This window comes from Leishmania major, chromosome 26, assembly GCF_000002725.2.
Source record: "Leishmania major strain Friedlin complete genome, chromosome 26".
NCBI lineage: Eukaryota > Euglenozoa > Kinetoplastea > Trypanosomatida > Trypanosomatidae > Leishmania > Leishmania major.
The window spans coordinates 898,373-921,945 of record NC_007267.2 but is presented as its reverse complement, the minus strand read 5'-3'; the positions used below and the strand labels follow the sequence as shown (position 1 = coordinate 921,945).

The 23,573-nt window shown below is 59.6% G+C and overlaps 9 protein-coding genes across 9 annotated transcripts; all 9 read right to left on the bottom strand.

Annotated features, from left to right (window-relative positions):
* Positions 1 to 407: 407 nt before the first annotated feature.
* On the bottom strand, positions 408 to 1,625 carry LMJF_26_2290 (conserved hypothetical protein; the record flags this gene model as incomplete). Its single annotated transcript, XM_001684183.1, has 1 exon — positions 408 to 1,625. The coding sequence occupies one exon, from the start codon at positions 1,623 to 1,625 to the stop codon at positions 408 to 410; it is 1,218 nt and encodes a 405-aa protein (XP_001684235.1).
* Positions 1,626 to 2,151: 526 nt separating this feature from the next.
* On the bottom strand, positions 2,152 to 2,991 carry LMJF_26_2280 (putative nitrilase; the record flags this gene model as incomplete). Its single annotated transcript, XM_001684182.1, has 1 exon — positions 2,152 to 2,991. One exon carries the CDS (start codon positions 2,989 to 2,991, stop codon positions 2,152 to 2,154), a length of 840 nt encoding a protein of 279 aa, XP_001684234.1.
* Positions 2,992 to 4,724: 1,733 nt separating this feature from the next.
* Positions 4,725 to 5,528, bottom strand: LMJF_26_2270 (conserved hypothetical protein; the record flags this gene model as incomplete). Its single annotated transcript, XM_001684181.1, has 1 exon — positions 4,725 to 5,528. One exon carries the CDS (start codon positions 5,526 to 5,528, stop codon positions 4,725 to 4,727), a length of 804 nt encoding a protein of 267 aa, XP_001684233.1.
* A 1,239-nt stretch (positions 5,529 to 6,767) lies between these two features.
* On the bottom strand, positions 6,768 to 8,996 carry LMJF_26_2260 (putative Sec1/Munc18 related protein; the record flags this gene model as incomplete). The annotated part of the gene is made up of 1 exon (XM_001684180.1): positions 6,768 to 8,996. One exon carries the CDS (start codon positions 8,994 to 8,996, stop codon positions 6,768 to 6,770), a length of 2,229 nt encoding a protein of 742 aa, XP_001684232.1.
* Positions 8,997 to 10,733: 1,737 nt separating this feature from the next.
* LMJF_26_2250 (conserved hypothetical protein) lies at positions 10,734 to 13,214 on the bottom strand (the record flags this gene model as incomplete). Its single annotated transcript, XM_001684179.1, has 1 exon — positions 10,734 to 13,214. One exon carries the CDS (start codon positions 13,212 to 13,214, stop codon positions 10,734 to 10,736), a length of 2,481 nt encoding a protein of 826 aa, XP_001684231.1.
* A 1,301-nt stretch (positions 13,215 to 14,515) lies between these two features.
* LMJF_26_2240 (putative kynureninase) lies at positions 14,516 to 15,922 on the bottom strand (the record flags this gene model as incomplete). Its single annotated transcript, XM_001684178.1, has 1 exon — positions 14,516 to 15,922. The coding sequence occupies one exon, from the start codon at positions 15,920 to 15,922 to the stop codon at positions 14,516 to 14,518; it is 1,407 nt and encodes a 468-aa protein (XP_001684230.1).
* Positions 15,923 to 16,751: 829 nt separating this feature from the next.
* LMJF_26_2230 (putative GDP-mannose 4,6 dehydratase) lies at positions 16,752 to 18,092 on the bottom strand (the record flags this gene model as incomplete). The annotated part of the gene is made up of 1 exon (XM_001684177.1): positions 16,752 to 18,092. The coding sequence occupies one exon, from the start codon at positions 18,090 to 18,092 to the stop codon at positions 16,752 to 16,754; it is 1,341 nt and encodes a 446-aa protein (XP_001684229.1).
* Positions 18,093 to 19,186: 1,094 nt separating this feature from the next.
* On the bottom strand, positions 19,187 to 19,438 carry LMJF_26_2220 (putative ribosomal protein L38; the record flags this gene model as incomplete). Its single annotated transcript, XM_001684176.1, has 1 exon — positions 19,187 to 19,438. One exon carries the CDS (start codon positions 19,436 to 19,438, stop codon positions 19,187 to 19,189), a length of 252 nt encoding a protein of 83 aa, XP_001684228.1.
* A 750-nt stretch (positions 19,439 to 20,188) lies between these two features.
* LMJF_26_2210 (conserved hypothetical protein) lies at positions 20,189 to 22,801 on the bottom strand (the record flags this gene model as incomplete). The annotated part of the gene is made up of 1 exon (XM_001684175.1): positions 20,189 to 22,801. The coding sequence occupies one exon, from the start codon at positions 22,799 to 22,801 to the stop codon at positions 20,189 to 20,191; it is 2,613 nt and encodes an 870-aa protein (XP_001684227.1).
* Between the last annotated feature and the right edge of the window lie 772 nt (positions 22,802 to 23,573).

Genomic DNA, 23,573 nt, shown 5'->3' with positions numbered 1-23,573 from the left:
TTGGCAGTCGGTGAAGCAATTAGAATGAGTTCACAAGAGTCGCATATGACTTGAACGCTTCCGACCACCCAACTAACGCAGTGATGCCCGTGAGTGAGAAGCTGGCCCACACTCCCATGTGTGCCGCGGTCCGACGAATAAGAGATGCGTCGTGGCCCCGTATTCATCTACTATTCTGTTTTCGGTGTCTGTTTGCAAGCATTGAAAAGCTGAAAAATGTAGAGAACACTGCAAAAAGAACGCGGAGGACACGTTGCGCTAAGGCAATGCAGTACATCCAAAATACCCATGATTCCCGCATCATAAACTCTCAGCCTCGACACACATGCAACGGCAAACAAAACAAAACGATAAAAGATAAGGTTTCCCAAAAAACTATCGCTCGTTTGGTGTATAGTCTGTTGCCACTAAATGGAATAGCCACTCTCTGTAATCATCCGCATGTTGCACTCACGAAAATACTGCATGTAGTTCCAAAACTCCTGTGGATTAATGGCGTAGTACACTTGATGGTCCCGCACATCAGCAAAATGAATATTCCTAAGAGGTGGGCGCACCCGTGCCATGTCCAGCATAAACTTGAACTTGTAGTACCAGTCTTGCTTCCTCAGCAGCCCAGGCACATACACAAGACTGTGAACACCATTGTAGTTCTTCACCTTATCTTGTGCTCGATCGAGTGGCCTAAAAGGCGAGCCGCTGCGGCCTAGGATGGCGGTGACACTAAGGGCTACGTCTTTGTGCTCCAGCACGGTTCGCAGTGCAACATAGCCACCGTTGCCTTTGCCGAAAAGATGCACCTTCCCATTCTCGACGCGGAAGTTGTCTTTCACCCAATCGCAGAATCGCGCCACCACCCCCTCCACAGGAACATGCATATTATGTCGAAGGTTCACAACGGGGGAGAGAATGACCCACCTTTGCTGTGCCATCAATTCGTAATGAATGGGACGCTCGAAAAAGTTGGCGCACACATCCTCAAAGTCACGCGGAATGCCGCGGTGATCGGGGAGCACAACCATGTATGGGTACTCCACATCCGGCTTCCAATCTGGCGGCGCTATCATACTGTATGCGATGGGCGACGGATCTTCGTCAATGTTGAATGCACTGTGATCGACACAGTCGGCTTTTCCCTCGATGATCTTTAGGCTTGTCGACATCGGATATAGTACGCGAAGCTCGAACTCATTGGGGATAATGTAGTTTTTTGGGAGGCGCCTAAACGATGTTTCGTTCGGACGGTACTCCACCTCCGGTTGAGGAACTCGAACGATGTGTCTACGTTTGCGGAAGCTTACTTGATCTGGTGTGCTGTCCTTCGTCTGCGAACCGATGAATGGCCCGTCCTGCGAGTGCATGTATTGGAGCTTGCGCAACTCAATGCACTCGATATCCCTCTTGTTCATCACATTCACATCCTCTGGGTCGACACTGCAATTTTTCAGCGCATCTTCGGCTCTGCTCTGGTGCACTGTTTCCCTGATAATCTCAGCGGGCTGCACCAACTGTTGGTCGGACTGTGGGTGATTCACAACGGCGGAGTCTAATATGTTCAGTGTGTGCGTGCTTCGGCGAGTGGATAGCGCGCACGAAAGCACCAAGTGCTGTGCGCACCGAAGCATGGCTAGTGGCTTTATTTTTCACACGCATACAAGAAAGCCGTTGGAACGCCGCAGAAGCGCAGGAATGCTTGTGTGTGTATCGAAAAGGGTGGGTCGTCAACCAAAACTGCAAGCAAAAGCATCATCGTTTAGACCAAGGCAAATGCCAACATGCTGAAATCGGGTTTCAACCCTCACTTTAGAGTTCCTCACTCGAAGATGTGCAAGTGACGTACAGAGAGAAGGCATGAATACTCAACTTTACATTGGCTGTGCGTGTATACCGTAGATAAGCCTTACGGTGCTCACTCGATCTGCACGCTAGATTCTTTTTCTGTTGTTCTGTTGCATCTCACCACTTAAAATACGCAGGGACATCGTTTTCGGATTCTTTTTTGTTGTGCGAATCGATTGCACACATAAGAATGCGTGTAAGTAATACACAATACAATGCAAGGGAAAACGAAAAAAAAAACGGTACAAGAATACTGAGAGGAGCACCCTACACTACAATCACGCAAAGGAAACCAGCAAAAAGATGTGGCGACTACTTCTTCCAATGCAGGGTGTAGAGGTCGTCACGCACGCCTTTCAGGATGGGAATTCGGTTGCGCGTATCTTGAATGACGCTGAGGTCTACCTTCCAATCAACAAACCCCTCCTTCTCATCCAGCTCCGAGAGAACATTTCCAATGGGATCTACCACCATGGAGTGCCCCCATGCCACGTACTCCGCGGAGGTGTCGCGGGCAGGGGAACACACGAAAACATACTGCTGATTGTCCACAGCGCGAGCGCGCGCTGCCAGCTGCCAGTGCATCGGGCCGGTCACCATGTTAAAGGCGCCGGGGTACACAATAAAGGAGGTTCCTTGTTCAGCGTATTTCCACGCCAGGAAGGGGTATCGGATGTCGAAGCAAATAGCAACGCCAAACTTTGTGTGTTCGTCCAGCGAAATGGCAGTGGCATCGTTTCCAGCACTGAGCACTTCGCTCTCGTCGAAGCGAACGGTATCCGTGTTGATGCAGAACAGATGCACCTTGCGGTGTACGTGTTTCAGCGCACCATCCGATCCAAACGTCATGCTCGAGTTGAACAGTTTTCCGTCAGCTGACTTTTCGGGAATGCTACCTGCAACGATCCAGATGCTGTTCGCCTTGGCGCACTGGGACATCGCATCAAATGTTTCGTTGCCTGGCGCAAGGGCCTCAGAGTACTCGTCGAAATACTTGGTACCATACGGGCAGTTGAAGCACTCGGGTAAGACAGCCAGCTTGCTGCCCCGCTTCGCGGCTTCAGTGATCATTGTGACAGCCTTTTTAATATTGGCTGCCTTTTCACGCGTGACAGCCATTTGGCAAAGAGTCACGGGCAGAACGGACGCCATTTGGGGCGAGAAAAAAGGGTCGATGGTGGTGTTTTCTTTTGGAAGTTGTGATTGTTGCTTTTCTGAAAGCCGAAGGTTTGGGGGGAAGAGAAGGGGTCCGTGGGGGTTGGCGGGGGTGTGGGGTTGGGCGCCGCTTCCGTCCGGCCGCGGCGGGCTGCCCCCGCGGGGGCCGCCCGGGCCCGGGGTGCCCCGCCGCGGAACGGGGGCGCGGCAGGGCGGCCCACGAAACGCTGCCCCCGCGGGGCCACGCCGTGCTGGGCCACCGCGAGGCGGCAACACCCCGCGCACCCCCCAGCGTCGGCGCGCGGCACCGGCCACGGGCGCGCGCGCCGTTGGGCCCTGGACCGCCTCGCCGAAACGCCACGCGCTTTCACCGGGCCTGCGGCCGATCCCAAACCCAAAGCCACAGGCTTGAGACGGCGCCCTTAGCGGTGGTGGAGGTTCGGGTGGCGTGTGTGAGTGTGTGGCGGGCGTTGGGTGAGAGAGGTGGCGTGGGTCCCGTGTGGGGGGAAGTGTGCGCGTCCCTGCGGGCGCTTTGTGTGACGTACCATGCGAGCGCATGGACGGAATACAGAAGCGGATATGGGCATCTGATGACAGGTGTCTGTGCGCGTGGTTGGGGGGGGGGGGGGGGGGAAGAGCGGAGTATGCGGGCGCGAGGAAATGGGGGTGTCGCGATGCACAGATGCGCGCCGACATGATGGCGCAGAGAGGGGGCGGGAGTGTGCGCGAAAGGTGTCGTTATCACTGTCATAGCTGACTTCGCATCTGCATTCAGTTGTGCATCCTCTTCGTTGCGTTGCAGTACGTCGCGGCAATGGACAGTAGGGCACCGCACTGCGGCAGCGCAGGAAATGAGAAAAGAGCGCTCGCCTCACACACGCAGCGACGAGGTTCGGTGGAAGGGCGGAGCGGGCGCTGCACGAAGCGGATGACCGCGCGGATTCGTTGCACTTCTGTTGCTTTGTGGATGAGGTAGCGTAGCATGCGGCGGATCTGCCTACGTGTGTGCGTGAGTGCGAGTGAGTTGCCGGCAGTGCGACGCTCTAAACAGACACACACACACACACACACACACACACGTTGGCGCACGCATGGAAACGGACCTACTGACACCACAACGTGTCACTCATCACCCCCCCATTCCACCTCCATGACCACATCCGTTACAGAGAGACTAACGCACTCTTTCGCCTTCACATGCGGCACGTCCGCACAGCAACCCAGATGACGACTAACTCCTTCCCCTTTCCTCCCCAAGTAAACCGGACAGGTCTGTTCGCCAGACTCATGTCAGACGTGCAACACCGCCCACCAAAGCCCTAGCCATTTAACGGAACAGCACACAAATCCAAAAAGAAACACCGCACGTGAGGGCAAAAACACTATGATGACAAGGTGGTCCTCCCAGCATGATCGAGAGAACGCAAAGGACGCTGCAATCTTCTGTTCGTATCCGCGGGTGGTGGTGGTGGTGATGGTGCGGGGGGGGGGGGACGATAAGCATCGAGCGACTGCCCCTCCTCTTGTGCACCGGGGAAACTAACACCCTTGTGAGGCAACCAACAGCAACGGAGTCCACAGCCGCTGCCGCTGATGGATGACATGTCATAACACGGAAGTAAGAGGGCGAAGTGCTGAGCCGGGCAGAGGTCAGAGAAGAGATGGGAGAGGCCGAATGGGCAGCACAGAGGACACATCGTTGTCGATGTTTTTCTTTCCCTGTGTGCGCCTTAAACGCTGCCTTTCGACTCGTAGTGATGCGAGCCGTCCACGAGTGCGCCGTCTGCGGAGGCGGCCGCCGCGTTTTCTGCGGGTGCCGAGGCGTCCATTGGCAGGTCTGGCAGCACGCCACGATCCTTGAGCAGCCGCTCTACAAACGCCGGCGGGTTTGGCGCATCGTAAAAGGGGTATGCCTTCAGCCTGTACGTGGAGGGATCTACCGGGACTTCCGTGCCGATGCTCGGCGGCGGTGGCACGGCGGCGTCAAACGGGACAGCGGCGGCTTCGTCGTACTCCATCTGCCAGCCAGGTGTGTCGGCGTAGTTGATCTCAACAGGTCGGGTGGTGGACTCACCATGGAATGTGATGTAGCCGTACGCCGTGCCTTTGCTGCCCTCTCGATCAAAATCGATGGCGGCTAAAGTAACGTACTTCTCATAAGTGCCCTGCCGCCACTCCTCGCGAAAGAATTTCTGGCCACGGCCGTGGAAGCGCGTCTGCGAGGCGAGCTGGAAGATGTTGAAGCCGGTAGACGTGTTGTAGGCGCGTGTTGCCACGGCGGCCTTCAGTACCTCAAGCGGGTCCACCTGCGAGGCGCGATCGATGTGGTCGAGCTCCACCAGCTGCGTCCCATCCAAGACGAGCTTTTCCTTGCTGTTCAAGACGACGCCCGGCACGTACTCCTTCGCCGCCGTCCACGGCATTCGTCGCCGATGTGCCTCTGGAGAGGGGCGCATGCCCTTGCTGCCCAAGGTCATGGAGCTGCCCGCGTTCAGCGCATCGCGGGCCAACAGCGTCAGCGTGCGGCCCCGCATGGGTCAGAACGAAAACAAATCGAATAACGCACCTCGCAGATAAGTCTGGTGCCGCAGTTGCTGTGTCCTTCGCTCACACCTTTATTTTTCGTATTGCACGACTGCTTCGCTGCCACTCACTTACACTCTCCCTTTTCAGGGTGCTGTCGTCGAGCACGCGCCAAAGAACTCGACCTCGACAAGGAGATGCCTTTGTTGTGTTACAAGGCAGACTGGGACGGCCGCGTTGGTGCCAGTGGCGCTGAGTCACCGACACGTACGGGACACACGTGTGTGCGAGTGTTCGCGTGTTTGTGTGCACACCTGCACTTGCACAGAAGCTCACACGTTTTTTTTTTGGAGAGGGAACCAGTTTAGAGGCCAAGAATGAGTGTTGCGGGGGAGGAGAGGTGGTCGAGTATTCCAGGCGTCAAGAACCATATGGTGTCGCTGAGCGGACGGTGTCAAGGGGGAGGGCACACGGTGCGACCGAGAGAGACACAACCTTGAAACTCTCACTACCGCTGCGGGCGGGATCGTGGAACCGCTTGAGTGCGTGTGCGTGTGCCTGTCTCCCTCCACACTCACACAGGCACAGACACGAAGAGAAAACAAAACAGAGGAGGGGGATTGCAGGATGGAGGGAGAAACCAAGGACGGCGCAAGTGCAGTGCAACCGTAAACAGTGTAGAAAGCATGTAAAATGTTCCACCACCGCCACCGCCACCACCCCCTCCAAGCAAGGGGCCAAGAGAAAGCAGCAGCGCACAGAACAACCAGCTGCGAAATGCAAGTGAGAATGAGTTGAGGAAAACAAAACACAGAGAGAGAGACACACACACACACACGCACACGCACACTAGCGCGAAATACGCACCGCTGCACGTGGTCGCCAACTCACAGACGTCGAAGGGCACACGCGCTTCGCGCTACGATTGTGCGGGTGTGCCCAGAGAGAACGAGAGACAAGCCGCACGCGCACAGGCGCATGCAACCTGCTACGCAACAGCAGCAACATACGCAAGCACTTTCACATGGCACGCAGACTAAAGAACAAGCAAACAAAAAACACTTCACAGCTTCGACACAGGAGTGTGTGTGTATGTGTGTGCAGATGTGTGACGGCGGCAGCGGCCAAGGTCGAGCGCGCACCGGGTATCGCGTGCGCGAGCGCAAACATGTCACCAACGCTTCCTCCGCTTGCCCCTCCGCACAAGGCAAGGGAAAGGGGAGCGGGACTTCATCGTGTGCCTCCGTTGTTTAGCGCAGGGAATTCAGACTAGAAAGGAACCTATCTGGAGTCAGTAGCGACGTGCCACCCACAAACACCTCCACATGCGCGGTCTGCGCGATCTCATACGCGGCACGCACCTCACCGTACGTTACGCCACCCAACACGAACAGTACAATGCGACGTCGTGTCTTTAGCGCAAACTTTCCCTCGTGGCCCAGATCGAGCGTCAGTTGGGCGTTTACACCGGCAAGGCCGCCAAAGTCGATACCCTCGTTGCCACCTCCAGCAGCACGAAGCGTGCGTCGCTGCTGCAGTGCCCCACGAAGGCTGCCACCACGCCCACCACCGAAGCTGGTACGGAAGATGGGGAAGTCCGACGTACTAAGTGTGCCGTTCGCGGCGGCACGGAGTATCAAGTATGCTTGGTTCCGGTACAGGTCCGCCGCTGGGGTACTCGCATTTTCATCACTTTCGTTAGCCGCGTTCGCCTGCGCGTTGCCGCCCGGCGAGCCGCTCACGTCCTGGACACCCGTGCGGTTGATGCGCAGAGAGCGGCGCGCGAGGGAGACACTGCGGTTCTTGCCGTTTCCGCCGTTGCCGCCACCGCCGCCTCCGTTGCTCGCATCGCTATCGGTGCCCTGCACTGCCGCCTCCTGCGGCAGCTGGCCCGTTCGCGAGATGAACATGGAAAAGGAGTTGCAGAGGTCGGCCTGGCTGCTGAGACCGGCCTCCTGCAGGAGCATAAGCTTCTTCGCCTCGGAGAACTCGCGCGTGTTCGTGCCGGCAATCAACAGCAGGATGAGACGCACGCGCACGCCAAGCGGCAGAGAGACGTCCGCCGTCAGGCGGTGGATGTTGTCATACAGCTCCTTGAACGGTCGTCGCCCGGTGGCAACGTCCTGCTCCACCTCGCACACCTCCGCCAGCTTCTGCTGCTTGTAGTGGTCCATGATCTTGGTGCAGATGTCGATGTGCAGGGAGATCTTCGCCTGCTGTTCCTGAAACTCCGGAAGGGCACGAATGGCGCTGCCAACATCACCGAGTTTGCCCCCCGCCCCGTACCCGCTGTTCAGTCTTCTCATACCCGCCACAAGGTTCGGGTTAGCCGCCATCAAGCTCTGCAGTTTCTTCGGGAACTCGAGGAGGCAGACAGGAAAGAACTTGTGGCGGTACTGGCACCAATACGGGTCATGCTCGTCGATCGGGCATCTGCGCGTTGCCTCCTGTCCGGAGCGACCCTCGTAGGTCTGCTCGTAGATGTTGTTCTCGATAGGCATGAGATCGTTCAGCAGGCACTGGTACGTGCGTTCGTGCATGAGCGGCTCCACGGCGTCGAAGGAGCGGTCTACGAGAATGAGCAGCGGAGACTCGTCTGCCGCGCCACCGCCACATGGCGTCGCGGCGCTGGACATGCGAAACGTGGCCGGGCTCGTGCGCGATGCTTGGGCGGCCTGGTCAACGAAGATGCGCGCCACCTGCTGCGCTAGTTGGCTGTTGCCCTGGTACTGCACCGTTGGTACGCCGGCGCCAATGGTGAAAAAGACGGACACCAGCCGTGTGGCGACCTCACTGAGGATGTTCTGGCACCCTCCGGAGAGCGCCACGTCGGGTAGGAAGAGTCTCTGGACGTCGCTGTGCATGCAGAAGTTAAAGAGCAAGCTTTCTGGAACCGCAAAGTCGAGCAACATGTCCTTCAACGTCTTGATGGCCTGCACGAGGCGCGGCTCCGAGGCCATGATCTGAATGAGTCGTTCCGACGAGAACGATGTGAAGAAGACGTGCGCCTCGCGGTACATGTTCTTCACCTGCCAGTCATTCATCACCCGGCGCACGGACTCCTCGGTGGGCTCGATAAGGTAGATGGCGGCGCTGCTGAGCACCGGCTGACGTGGCATGCCGAGATCCTCGACGAGAGTCACGCCGTGGTCCATCAAGTCGTGCATGCGCACGCATGTGCTGAGGATCTCGGCCCCCTTGTTGTCGCACACCACTATGTTGTAGTCACCCTCCACGGGATCGAGCATTTCAGCAAAAATTCGCTGCTTCACGCAGCCGAGGATGCCTCTGCGGGTGAAGGTGGCCTTCTTGCCGTCTTGGACCCTCTCCTTGGCTCCCGCCTGGACGGGCACCGACGAGAGGCCGCCGGCGTAGGCGCTTGCCGACGAGGCAGACGACAACTCGCCAGTCGGCATGGCAGCGGCGGGGCTGGAGTTGAGACGGACGCCAACCGCCTGCGGTGGACTGCCACTGCGCATGGCTGACGCGATAAACTAGAAGTTTGCTATAGATGCAACGAACAGAAGAACTGCATGCAGAGATGAGTGGGCGATATCGTTGTACAGACACGTGCGCGAGGAGGCGGGGGAAGGCAGGAGGCGATGCCAGACGGCCGCCAACGTCGGGAGTGATGACAAACAAACACGCCAGCTGGGAACGAAAAACGAACGTGTGTGGTGGGGAGAGGGGGGAGGGAGGGGGGAGAATGGATAGCGCCACAGAGACGGCGGGCACGTAACGGCGTACGACGGACCTGATGTACGTCCGTGTTTGCGGGAAAGGAGCCAGCGAGAGGGAAGGGAAGGGGAGGGGAGGGGAGGGAAGGGGAGGGAAGGGGAGGAAGTTAAGTGGGAGGAGGGGAGAAGCCGGGAAGGACATATGCCCTTCATGGGCAAACGCTACGCAGTGCACGCATCCCTCATCATCTCAACACGGCACAGCACGCACTGACTCCTTGTTCGCGTGTGTGCGTGTATAAAGACAAGAGACTGGGGAAGGGGCAACGACTGTTCTCGCAGTTGTACAGGGAGTAAGGGAGCAACCCGACTGAGACGGCGAGTGAGACTTGCGTGGCTCCCTGCGTGGCAACTCTCTGTCGTTGTTCTTGTCGCCATTGGGGCACTGTCAGTGGGCACGCCGTGGCACACGCAGCGGCCGTGGCGACGCCCGTGTCCGCCCTTCCCTCCCGTGCGGGTCGTATCTTCTCTTTCGTCATAGCACTCGGTGACGTCAGGTTGTCCTTTGGTGCACGCACTTGACGTACATGATCTCAGCACCCTCAACGCATGCGCATCCACGTACGCGTGCGAACACGCGCACACGCACACCCAAGCGGCAAGCCAGCAGCGCTGATACCAAGAGACATGCGGGGGCGCAGCAACGAAGTCGTCAGCGACGACGTCGGCAAAAAACGAAAGACAAGACGAGTGTGTTGTACATCAAGTCACTGTGTGTGTGTGTGTGTGTGTGTGTGTGTGTGAGGGAGGGAGGGCGGGGGTTTAGCCACCACATGTCGCTACGACAGACGCAGGTGCGCAACTGCACGTCAGAAGATGCGCCAACACCCCACCGACACACACGCGGTGGATAAGAGCGAAGAAACATTTTGTGTTATGAAGGAAACGGGTGAAGGCGCGACGTGAGAGTGGACGGGCATGGGAACACGCACACACGGGGACACAGGAAAGCAACCTACAAGGGCCCACACGCACACGCATGAAGGAGAGCGCAGGGCAGGGGGGGGAGGAGGAGGAGGCGAAGAAAGGTAAGAAAGTGGTGGGAAGGGAGAGGCAGTGTACATGAGCGAGGTTGTGGCAGTGAGGACAGACGGAGGAGGGAAGGAACGAAATCGAAGGAAAGCACGCGAGCAGGCACGAGAGGACACCACACAAAAAAGAGAGAGAGCGAGAGAGAGAGAAAGACAACAACGGGCGGACCTCTCCCTCTTTCTCTCCGTGTGGGTTTATGCACATGTGTGTGCACATGTGTGTGTGTGTGTGTGCACATGTGTGTGTGTGTGTGTGTGTGTGCACGCCCGTCTCCTCTTTCTGCATTCAGACCTATGCGCGGTAGAGGCCTCGGCGGCTCCGATATACACACACACACACACACACGTGCACACACACGCAGAGAACGAGAACGCACTGGTGCTTGTCACTTTTCGTTGTTCTCTCTCTCTCTCTCTCTCTCTCTCGCTGCACCCTCAGCTCCACTCACTACTCCACCTGCGTGTAGTTGACCGTGTAGTGGCCGGGCCCAGGAGCGGAGGGGAACAGCTGCAGGTACCGCTCCGACTGGACCCGGTGGCCGCGGAACTCGCGCTCCTTCGTAATCTGCTTCTCGAAGTCCGGCACCAACTTGACGTGCGGGGCCAGGTAGTCTGTCGGATCGTACATCACCGGGGCACCGCAGCCCTTCCCCGCAGTCCATGACCGCACCTGTTGGCGTGTCGCAGTGCGGGCGATCGACGGCGTGCCCTTCACGCGTGGCCCTGTCAGCACATAGCCGGGGTCCGGGTCGTATGTGAGGTCATGCAGCGGCAGGAGGTTCATCGGCCTGGCTGTCCCCCTGCCGAGATCAGTCGTGCACCCCGAGCGCGGTTTCGTTAGGGTCAGTGAAGGCACTTCACCGAGCTCCGTAGCGTTCGGCGTGTGCAATGGTTGGTGACCAGGCGCGCGGGGGTGTATCAATGCAGAGTGGCTACGTCTCCGCATCCACTCGCACGCTTCCTCGGCTTCTCCGGGAAGCACGCCATTGCCCGCACCGCTGCCGATGTTACGCAGCGCCAGCGCCTCTCGCTTGTCTCGGCTGAGGATCTTACCAAAGTCACGGATGTGCTCCAACTGCGTTGAGCCGCCAATGAAGGACTGTGGATATGCTAAATTGCGCTCGACAGAGACGCTTGTGTCCACCAGGGCCAGCGCATGCGCCGGATTCGTGTTCGGGTTACTTGCGTGCGGGCGGGGCAGCATCGCTGCAGCTCGCTCCTTCGGTCGCGTCGCGCGCAGTGCTTCATCCACATCCAGCGGCTCGCCGAGGACTTTAGGCAGCGTTCGATTGTACCAGTGCGAGTCGCGTCCAGTTGTCTGATCCATAGTCACGATCCGTGGCTGGTGAGCCGCGATATCGCCGCACACCTCGTACACCGAAGCCGGCACTCCCGAGATGAGCGGCTCCCTGCGGCGGTGCGTGGTAGGGTTGTCAAGCTGCACAAGGCAGGGCACGCGCTTCACAGTCGAGCGCACATCGGGGTACGGCCAGTAGAAGATATCAGGGGCGGCTGTGCCGTGCTTCATCTGCCGCGGCGATTCTGAGATGAACATGGAGCTGCCCTTGATGTTACGGCCATGCGTGCTGCCGCCACGGCGCGCGGCAGCGTCAGAGCTCCCGTTGCGCGACCCGTGTTGATTTGTGGTCAAGATCCAGTCTTCTCGTTGCGTGTAGCCAAAGTTGGAGCCGTTGTCGCCCACAGAGCTGTTGGTACGATGCGTTGCCTCTGCGCAGCCGGCGTCTTGTCGCGCGCTTGCCTCGCCCTGCGGCTGTTTGTCCGCCTTGGGAGCATGTGGTGCCACGTAGCCGCCGACGACACGCGGCTCGACGACGGTGTAGCGCACGTGGTACTGGCCGAGGCATGGTTGGCGATGACCGATGAGGCGGCGGCGATAGGGCTTGCTACCACCCTTCCCGCCAGCCTCAGTGACCGGGCCGCTGTATTGCGCGCCCGCTATGTCTGGACGACCTTGGCAGGTGAAGGCCCACGTGCCCTTGGCGGCGGCGGTGGTCAACGGCGCCGTGCCGTCCGCCTGCCGCGGAGACACAGGGCTACGCGCCGCAGCGTCATCGCCTTCGTTCGCTGCCGCAGCAGCCGCATCTGCATGTACCATCAAAGTCGACTGTGACGCATGGGCTTGTGTGTAGCGCTGGCGGAGGTGATACGGAAGCGTTTCTTGATCCACGAGCAAATGCTGCTGACCTGCTTCGCTGCCTTGCTCCTGCTGAACCAGCGGTGCTAGCTGCTGAAGGAGGTCGGGGTGGGGTGCCGAGACGTCACGGAGGGCAGCCTGCTGCTCCGTCCGTAGCGCGTCGGTGCGGTAGGCGCGAAAGCTGCTGATAAGCTCGTAGTTGTCCTCGATTAGTCGCGTTGTATTGTAGGTCGGAACTGCACCGATGAGGGTGACGTAGCCGCGGTCGTCACCGCCGATCTTCGTGCCGCCGAGGGCCTCCGTGCCATCGTCGGCAGCGGCCGTCATGGATGGCGCCATCGTCGGCAGTGCCGGGATAAACAGCTGCGACGTGTCAGCGGTGCCACCCATGGCCGTGCCTGCCGCTGATAGTGTGGACGCGGCTGTTGCACACGGTGCTTTCCCGGTCGCCGATGCCCCTAAAACGCCAGTGCGCTGCTTCCTTTGCCTCCCCGTCGCGCGCAGGTGAATGTCGTCGCATGCGACTTGCATCTCTTGCTGCAGTCGCAGCTGGCGCCTTCGCTCGAGCCAGTTGATCGTCAGCGCGCTCGGCTCCATCTCAGCTCCGCCAAACCGCTGGTTCGACAGGTTTGTGTCCAGCGCACGGCCGAGAGTGCTGTGCGCGCTCTTTGCAGACTTGACCAACCTGCGGAGCAGGCCCGGGTCATCTAGGGTAGACGTGCTGCCGGCACCATCGGTGTGGCGGGTGGCGGTGCCGCAGGTGTAGTCCGCCATGGGCACAGTGGTTGAGCTTAGCGTACGGTTTATATGGCTGCTTGTGGACGACAGGGCGTGGGAATGAGTAAGGTGCGAAGCCAGTGCACAGAAGAGGAAACCACTAGAGAACAACAAGAAGTAGCTGGAGGCACCGCAGCAGGGCGGGAGAACAGAAAAGAGTGAGAGAGGGAGGGAGGGTGGCTAGGGGTGTGGCATCAGGGAAGAGATGGATACGGCTGTGATGGTGGTGATGGTGGGGACATCACACACAAAGCAGTCTCTTGCCCCACCCCTCCTGCACAATCGCGTGGGGCGCGTGCATCGTCCTTTTTTCCGTTGCGTGAGCTGGTACCCATGACCCGCCACTGCCTCAGCCCTTGAAAGCACGTTGCATCTGGTAGGCGAGAGAAAGACAGCAACAGAGGTCTTCTGCGGTGAGAGGCAGCTGCACCGTCGACGCACGCCCGATACGCCCCCCCCCTCCTCCACACACACACACACACACACACGTTCTCCGAGGGGAGGAGAAGCAGAAGGGATGGAGGCGGTGTACATCGGTTTGCAGCGCCTTGCTCGCACCTCTGGGACCACTCCTACATCGATGCACGCCAGTACACTTACATGCGCACACAGAACGAAAACACGCGAAGAAAACGGAGAACGAGCGATAGCGAAAAGGAGACGCGCGTGCACAGACCCGCACACGCGGCACTTGTGAGCACATCACCACCGTACCATCGTGAGCGGCGCTCATCACATGGCGAGGGAAAGCAGGAAAGCGATGCTGCACATGGGAGGCATTGGGAATTACATGTCCGTCATACCCGCACACATGCACACACACACACACACACACACACACACACACACACACACACAGAGAGACACACATAGACATACAACTACACCGACTGCCCAAACCCACACTGATACTCGCACACGAGCGTCACGTAGGGCTGCCAGAGGCACGAGAGAGGAGGAGGGACTGATTGCTGCCGAGCATCGGTGAGAGAGCACAACACGACGACACATACACACGAGAATAGAAGCGGCAGGGTGGGGAGAAGAAGGGCGCCACGCACAGAGGGAGAGTGTGTAAGTAAGTGAGAAAGAAAACAGCGAGAATAGTTGTGGTGCAGTGGTCCCCTAGGACCCACCTCTTCCCTCCCCCTCCCCGTGCGCATGTGCGTGTGTGTGCATGTGCCCACGCTCACGCAGTCGGCACGGATGCATCCATACTGACGGCCCCTTCTGCCGCCCCTCTCCCCCCTCCTTACCCCGTCATTGCATCCTTTTCTTTCTGCGCTGCACTCGTTCGACTAGAAGAGGGAGGCAATGATGCGCACAGCACGCAGGACGTCCACGAAGCTGTTGTACATGGGCGCCGGCGCCAGAGGCACCACGTCTGGGGGACATCTGTGAATCATGACGCCCTCGTCAAGCAGCTGACGTTGCAGCAGGGAGGCGTCGTCCATCTCGCCAGCCCCGCCGGCACCGCACTGGTACCCCGGAGCGGCCGCCTGGCCGGACTTGAGCTTATTTGGAAGAATGCGGAGCGATAGCTGGGCGCCGCGCTGGTTCGGGTCCGCCGGTGTCACAATCTCTATGCAGCCCGGAGGCACGAGCTCACTCACAAGCAGCTCCAGGTAGGCCGTAAGCAGCAACGACTTCTGCCGGATCGCCTCCATGCCAACCGACGCCATCAGCTTCAGTGACGGCGCCAGAATCATATAGCATGCAGCCGATGGAGTGCTGATGTGCAGTTCCGAGGCGCCTGGCGCCGGCTCGAGGCTGTGGTGCTTCGGGAAGCAACTCTGGATTTCGTTGCCCCAGCGCCTGCTCAGGTGATTGAGCGGGATGGCGCCGGATGTGTGCTTGTTGTGGACGAAAACACCACCGATGCTGCCAGGCCCACTGTTCAGGTACTTGCACGTGGACCAGAACGCAAAGTCGACGTCCCAGTCATGGAGGTGCAGCGGCACGTTGCCCACGGCGTGGATGCAGTCGACGCCGACGAGGATCTTCTTGGCGTGCGCGGCCTTCACGATGGCGGGGATATCGAGCCACTGTCCTGTGATGTGCTGTACAGCTGAAACGATGATTACGGCGGTCTCGTCGCCGCGCTTGTCTATAGCGGAGAGGAACACCTCCATCGGGATCACGGCGGCGGGGCCGTTCCAGTCCTTGATGCCCGGCGCCGTGATCTTGATAAGGTCCTCGGCGGGGTTCAGCCCGCGTGTCTCAAACTGCGAGAGGAGGCAGTAGCCGTCGTTCGGAAAGCTGTGAAGATCTATCATGATCTTCTTCTTGCTGCCCTGTGAGTGGTAGAAGGTGCTCAGGAGAAGATGCAGGTTCACTGTGGGGGTGTTCATGATGGCCACCTCCGTGTCCTTGGCACCCACGATGGCTGCCATGTCCTTGACACACATCTGGTCGATCTCGAACCACGGCGTGGGCTGCATGAAGTGCCCCTCAACTGCCTGCTCGCGCCACTTCTTGAGGAAGGTCGCCATAGAGGCCTCCACGCCGATGTGCTGCGGCCCCAGTGCGTTTCCAGCAAAGTACGAGAACTGGGTGCCGTCACGCATCATGGGAATGTGGTACGAATTGCGGTGTTCACGAAGCGGGTCAGCCTCGTCCATGTACTCCGCAAAGCCGTCCTCCGTCAGCGCCATGCCAGTGGCGCTGACGGTGCTCAAGAGCGTCTCGGCCGCTGCGTTGCGCATGGAACGCCTTTTGTTTTCTCCTTTTTCGCGTTTCTTTTCGATTTGCGTGCTTCGCCCTGCTGCTGCTGCGGTGGTGGTGGTGGTGGTGGTGGTGTAGGTGTGCACTTTCTCCACACACTTCTTTGCGCGTGCGTGCAAGTGCACCCGTTGACGTACGTGATGGGAGTGACGGCGGCTGGGAGAGGATCTCGTTCACACAACCGAAAGGCGAAGGAATAGAACGACAGAAAACGACGGAGTACGGCTACTTCGCTGAAGCGTAAGCGCAGAGACCGCACAGAGCGCGAGACGACGTTGCACGCGCGTGCGCCAAAATGCAAAGGCCCGCGAGATACAGGACAGAGACAGAGACATAGAGGAGCGGAGATGAAGGAACATGAGCGCGGCAGCGTGCACATGCGGCGTGGGTGTGCGTAGTCGTAAAGCGAGACACCGAAGAGGATTGCAGCGGAGGGGCTGCTCTCAGGAGCCCCTCCACCACTTCCCTCGCACTGCGACTTACATTTTCGTGCCTTTACTGGCTTGTCTTGTGTAGGCAGCGGCTCTTGGGAATTGCCCTCCCTCGTGCAGAGATGAAGAGGGATACAGTGCAGGTTCTGCACACGCACGCACACATCAAGCGCTACTTGTCTCCGTATGCATGGTGTGTGTGCGTTTCTGCGTGACATGGCCTCTGCCGTCTCTCCTCGCTCACCTCTACGGCTCTCGTCCTCCTCCGCACGCCACGGGACGCGCGTGCGACGGCAGCAATGGCATGCAGGGGATGGAGCGTGGCAGTGAAGGCGTCAAACAGGGAAAAGTGTCTTCTCTCCTCCCATGAAAGATACGGCTAGTCACTGCAAGGGGCCGTGGCGCCAGCCTCACTTGCACCTCTCCAGTACCCGCCAGCCTTCAAAGGATGCCTGCGATACCAGGCAACGGTACGGCGCAGCCCCTCTTCAAATGAGACCTCCAGCGCCCAACCAAGCGCCGCCAGTTTCTCGCTTTCGGTGCAGTACCGCGCGTCATTGTAGGCGCGATCCGCTACGTAGCGCACATAGGAGGCATCGAAGTCCGCGCGAGAGGCAGCGATCACCTTGTCGTGGTCGTCACCGGCGACGCATGCGACAACCCGCTGCGCGACCTCGTGCACAGAGAACTCCCTCTCGCTGGCGACGTTGTAGACTTCACCGACACCGCCGCGCACGAGAATGGTGCACAGTGCTCTGGCAACGTCGTCTACATAGATGAATCTGCGCTGATGGTGGCCATCGCCGTGGATCGGCAGCCGCTCCCGGCGCAGCGCATGCACAATGAAGCTGGGGATCACCTTCTCAGGATACTGGCCGGGCCCGAAGGCGTTGTTGCCGCGCGAGATGAGCACGGGCAGCTTGAATGAGTGATAATAGGCGGAAACGAGGTGCTCCGCTGCGGCCTTCGTCGCCGCGTACGGGTTCGTTGGGCACAGCACTGTCGACGCCTCGTTAGCCGGCCGCGCTGTCGCCGGGACTTCACCGTACACCTCGTCCGTGCTCATGTGTAAGAAGCGCGTCAGCTGGCCGTACTGCCGCGCGCACTCCAGTAGCGTGTGCGTGCCCACAACGTTCACCTGGGTGAAGAGTACGCTTCTGGAGAAGCTGTGGTCGACGTGCGTCTGTGCGGCCATGTGTACAATAATGTCAATGTGATGGGTGCGCAGTGAGTGCAGCACAAGGGTCGCATCCAGGATAGAGCCGGCAATGAAATGGTAACGTGATACTGGCGAGACGTCACAGGACAAGGAACAAGAAGCGACAGTGCCGTTCGCATCCTCCGACACCGACGCGCCACTGCACGCGGCTGCGCGATCATCATCTCTCGTCGCAGCGAGGGGTCCGAGAACCGCGTCAACACCGGCACAGTACTCGACCGTGTCCAGGTTAAACACGTGCACCGACGCCGGAGCGTACATGAGTAAGTGGCGGATGAAGGCGCTACCAATGAAGCCGCAGCCACCAGTGACGAGGATACGGTGTCCTGGCAGGTGTTGAAGAAGGTCGCGCGCGTGGGCATCACCGTGAGCTGTCAACACCGCAGGGTGCTCAGTAAGACCGGTGGTGCCGTTCCTGGTGCACGAAGCTATACCAGCCTGCGGATGCGCGCTCGGTGACGGAACACCAGCACCAGCACCAGCAGTACCGTTCAAGGGCATGGCGACCCTCCAACAGGCCCTTCGCAGCTGCCTCTGATGACGGAAAAGTAAGAATGAGATAAAGTGGTGGTGGTGACAACGTTGGATGCGGCAACAGCAGCAACAGCAGCCAAGTTGACAAAGTCTCCCCGTTCGGTTGTGCGTCGCTTCTGCTGGCGATGGCTCGTTTTCTCTCTCGGCTTATGCCCCGATGGGTGTAGAGGAAAATGTGTGCTCATCCAAGTTGCTACCTCCACACTGGAGAAAACGATGGAGGCGAGGAGGAGGAGGAGGGCGGGGGGCGGGGGTTGAGCTCCTAAGCGCACGTATGTGGGTGGCGGTGGAGGACGAAGAGGAGAAGCGCAGGCAAAGGGATAAAAAAGAAGAGTCCTGTGTGAGGCAATGCGGCATTCGACTGAGATATCGCGTCTTATCGTGCTGGCGACGGCCCGACCGCGACACGGCCCTACTCCCCTCCCCTCCCTTCCCCCCCCCTCCCCACACACACACGGCCCACCGGAGGAGGGACGAAGGGAAGAGATGAAAAAAGCAGGGAGACAGAGGCGGCTTGCTGCCACGTTCCGTCCCCGCGTCAGCGGCACGGCCGGAAGCAGCAGCTGCGAGCTCACTAGAGGTGAGGTGCAACCTGTGTGTGTGTGTGTGAGAGAGAGAGAGAGCTTGTGCGAGATACAGCCATGCGGTCTGCGATGGCCACGCCCTTTCTCTGCCACACGCGTTGATGTGCTCGATGGTACGCGGCCAGAGGCGTACATATCTTTGAAAGAAAACGAAAAATAAGGAGAAACAAAAGTGAGCTCGCGCTTCCCGCCACGTGTAGCGCGCAGCGCCCCCTCATCACACACACGCACACACACACACGCATAGGGCGCAGGCGCGCGCGTTCGAGGGGTACACCACATCAGCCTGTCCAACTTGTATCTTGACCGTGGGCTCTCTCGCGTCGCGCGAGAACTGGCGTCTTCCTCCCTACTCGAACGCCCTTTTCAACCCGTTTTGGGAGAGAGAGAGAGAGCGAAGTCGCATGGGTAGAGCGGGGGGGGGGGGGCGGAGGAGAACGGTGATCTACACGACGACGCGGATGGGTAGCATTACTCTTACTGCTTGGAACCGGCGTTCGTCTTGGCGTGCGAGCGGGCTGTCACGGCGATCTTCTTCACGGACGGGTGGATGGAGCGCTCGATCTTGTCAGCCTTCTTCTTGTCGTTCACGACCAGCGTGTAGAGGTAGCGGCTGCAGCGGACCTTGAACTTGGTGGCGCTGGGGTTGTGCTTCACCTTCACGCACCGCGCATCCTTGCGGGAGCAGATGGCGAGAAACTCCTTCAGGGTCTTGATCTCACGCGGCATGGTTGAAGATAAGGAGGCGTCGACGACGGAAGGGGACTGCGCCGCGGTCCATAGTTAACGAAGAGAGGGGAGGTAATGTGCCAGTAGGTGTGGGCAAGCGAGGAAGGCGAGGAGCGGTGTCAGGTGAAGGAGAGGGAGAAGTGGAGTAGATACCATGACGAAGCAGAAGGCAATCCGTTGGAGTCTTGAAGACATGCGAAAGGAGTGGGGGAGGGAGCGGCTGCTCATACTTCTTCCATCCTCGCACTCGCTCTCCCCACAGAGAAAGGCGAGAGGAGAGAGGAGGAAAGAAGGGTGTCTCCGACACTAGCAGGGACCATCAACGCACGCACGCAGAGAGACGAGACGGATATGCGCGTGCCGGTGAGTGAGTGAAGGCAAGATGCACATGCGTGCGTGTGCTAACTCTATAGAGGCCAGGTGGCGCGAGGCAGACGGGAACGGAAAAAAGGGGGTCGGTGGATAGGTGTCGAGCTGTGGGAACAATCATGACGAAGAGGCACAGCGGCACACGTGCACAGGCGTACTCAGATAGCGACAGCAACACAAGCGTGCACACACACACACACACAGAACAGAACACCTCCTCGCTCCGCAGGGTGTCCATCTCTGGTGCCCACTGCCCGCCAGCGGGCGGGCGCGCGTTCCTTCTTCGCTGTCGCCCGCCCTTCTCTCCACCTCTTACGCACCACGCACGTGTTGACCACGATCAGCACCGCTGCCGTGCAGACAAGCGTGAAAGCGTCCAAGCTATTTGACTAGGTTTGCCAGCTCGCGCAACACCTCTTCGAAACGGTTCTCCATCATCGCTCCAGCGCCAGCCGTCGTGCGATCCTGCTTGATCGCTTCGCCACGCTTCACAAGTGCTGCTTGCATCGCCGGCAATGTCCACGTCCCGTTGAGCGAGAAGACGCGATCGGTGCCGCGCAACTGCGGCCGCGTCAGCACGCCAAAGTCGGCGAGGCACTCCACCTGCACAGGAAAGCCGTCGGCCCGCATTGCGGGGAAGTGCAGCTTCGCCATGAGTCGAGTGTACAACTGGTGCACCTCGTGCATCTTCAGCGACAGCGTTGGCGCCGCGCGCTGCGCCGCGGTGCGACCCGCTCCCGGCGTGCGAGTTGTGCCGATGCGGCCACCGACACTCGTTGACGCATAGGTACGCTCCTCCTGCTTGCGCAAAGTGAGAACGACGATGCAACTGAGGACGTAGAGAGTCTGCTCCGGCAGGGTGCCGACGTGTTTGTCGATGTCGCTCTCAACCTGGTTGCTCTGTAGGACACGGACGCTCTTGGCCAGCGTCATGACACCGGAGGACGGCGTCCACGAGGAGGGAACTGGGGCAAGCTGTGCTGCAGCGGTGAGCGATGCACAAGATGCAGCCGCGGCCCCGCTGGGCCGCGTCGAGGAGGTGTCCTTTATGCCAGCAGCGTCTGAAGAAGACTGCGAGGTACCTGAGAATGTTGTAGACACTTGCGTTGTTGCGGCTGCACACTTGTCCACCCTGTACGCCTCAACGGCAGCCTCCAGCTTCGAGGAAAAGTCGGCAACTGACGTATTTCTTACTACTGCGGTGCTGCTGCTGTCGCTGCGCGCCATCGCCGGGGGTGTAGACGTCGCCGCCGTCGCAGCACCCGCAGCAGCAGCCTCGAGCTTCGCCTCAGCCACTTCCCGCCAGGCAACCGAGACCACACGGTGGCACATGGCGATGACCTGCCGGACATCGCCAGAAAACTCGAGGAGGGCTTTGCGTGCGATGTAATCGTACAGGCGCGGTTTAATGTCCACATCGGAGGCGCGCAGCCGCTTGTGGCCCGCGGCGGACGAACGTGCCGCGGTCTTGCGCACCTTTGCGCCGACGAGCTGCTCACATCGCTGCAGCTCGGCATTCGTCGCACTGGCGCCGATCTCCCGCAGCTGGGCCTCGCTGTAGGGTTGGAACAGCAACAGCTCCAGCATCAACTGCGGCACGTGCACAAAGGCGCGCTGGTTTGATATGAAGATCAGGGCAAGTTGCGCGGGGTGGTGGAAGGCAAGCGCCGCGAGGAGGGTGAGCATTTTGGCACCGCCGCCGCGCAGGTACTCCACCTCGTCGAGCGCAACGACGTGCAGCGCCGGCGGGCTCGCACGCCGCTTCGAGGCTGCAGAGGTAGAAGCGGCGTGTGACTCAGCAGCTGCACCACCGATAGCCTGGGCCCGACTGGACGTAGCCTTGCCGATGGACGCAAGCCACTGGAGCAGCAGCTGTGTGGCGCCGTCAGTGCGGCTGCAGGTTGCCCGGATGCTGTCGCACACCGCCTCTACCAAGAGCGGACCGCTGACGTCGGCGCAGTTGACGTAGTGGCCAAAAATCTGACGGAACTGCGAAGTGGCCGGCGAAGAGGATGATGCTGTCGCAAGAGTACCGTCACTCGAGAACAGCTCGGGGTACCGCATACTGAAGTAGGCAAGACTGTACGGCTCTGGCTGGTGTCGTGGTGGCACCTCTTGCTCCAGTCCCTGTGCCTGCCGCCACGCACCTTCACCCCGCGTGAGGACTGCTGTGGCCTGCCTGTCTAGTTCGGCTGAACGAATGCTGTTCTCTTCCCACTCATCCGCCGCGCGACCGCGCTTGACACCGCACGCCGGACTGGCAGCTTCCAAAAGGGTGGCAGTGGAGTTGACACTGGAGTCGCTTGGCCGACTCGATTCGGGTGAGTGCAAAGCGAGGCGAGCACTCCTGGTCGCAGTGGCCGCAGCCAATGACGATGCGGAGGTGCGAGACGTGTCTGGCGACGTGGTGTGCGACAGCGCAGCAGCCAGGGAGGCCGAGGACGATGGTGTGAGCCCGTTCGCGTCACTGGGGCTTCTGCCTTCCTCGGCCGACAGCTGCCGAGAGGAGCGTGGTGTACTGGTGGGCGTGGTTAGAAGTGCTTTTCGAGTCCTGCAAGTTGCATCGGCCGTGACAGATGCTGCGTCATCACCGTCCTCTACGCAAGTTTGCCAGCCGCACTCTTCGAGGGTGCTACGCTTGATGAGACTGCGTGCTTTAGCATCGCACGGCAGCACACGCGCCGAAATGGCCCGCAGAGCACGTTTCACGGTCGAAGTCTTGCCGCAACCGCAGCCGCCGCACACAAACAGGGAGGTGTTTGTCTCGTGTGACAGCCGCCGCGAGACGAAGGCGACGACGGACTCGTATTCCGCCTCACGGCCGGCGTGAGGGGCCTCTTCCAGCAGTGTCTCCACTTGGAAGACAGCATCTGGCACGGAGGCGTGTGTGTCGGCCTTGCCGCTGCGGCGAGAGGGACGTTGTGTCGGGGACGAGCCAGAGCCTCCACCTGCTCGTCTTGCCCGTGGTGTGGCGGTGACAGCGCTTCGGGGCATTTGCTACGGATTTGCTGTCCTCGCGAGAGCACGATCGCGGCGAGGGGAATGCGGGGTGGGGTGGGGTGGGTGATGGTCGAGGGAACACACGAGAGAAGACGAAGAGGGAAACGTTCAAAATGGTGTGCGTGTATGGAGTTGTCTATGCATAAGTGTCGGTGTGCGTGCGTGTGTGTGTGTGTGTGTGTGTATGTATGGGTATATGGGTTGCGCGGTCTATGAGGGCGTGCCTGTATGTGGGTGAGTGAGGAAGTGATTCTAAGCGCGCTGTGCCCCGCCTCGCACGGTGCGCCAGGCACGGGTGCAGCGAGCGGGGGACAGTTCAATAACAAAAGGGTGGGAGAGGGGCTGCCGTAACGGAATTCGAGATAAGTATGTATGTGTGTTTGTGTGCGTGCTTGCTGGTGTACGTGTGCGCTTGTATGTGCTTGCCCCTTGTGCAAGGTTGTGGCTATTTCTTCACGTGACGACGTCCCGAACCGGAGGCAGAGCGCACAGGGCACGGACACACACGAGATGTAATGTCTCGCCTATCGCCCAGCGCACGCAAACAAGGACGATGTCGCCGGAGGCAATAGACTCTACCAACTTCTGTATGACGGTGGCGCTGTCAACGTGTGTACGTGTGCGTCGACAAATGGGTGCAAGCGGAGTTGGCTGGCTGGCTGGCCGTGTCTGAGGTGGCTGGTGTGCGCGAAGTCCGAGATGACGCGATGTTTGAGGGAGGGAAGGGGGTGAAGGGAGGCGAGGGCGCAGGAGGGCAGTCAAGAAA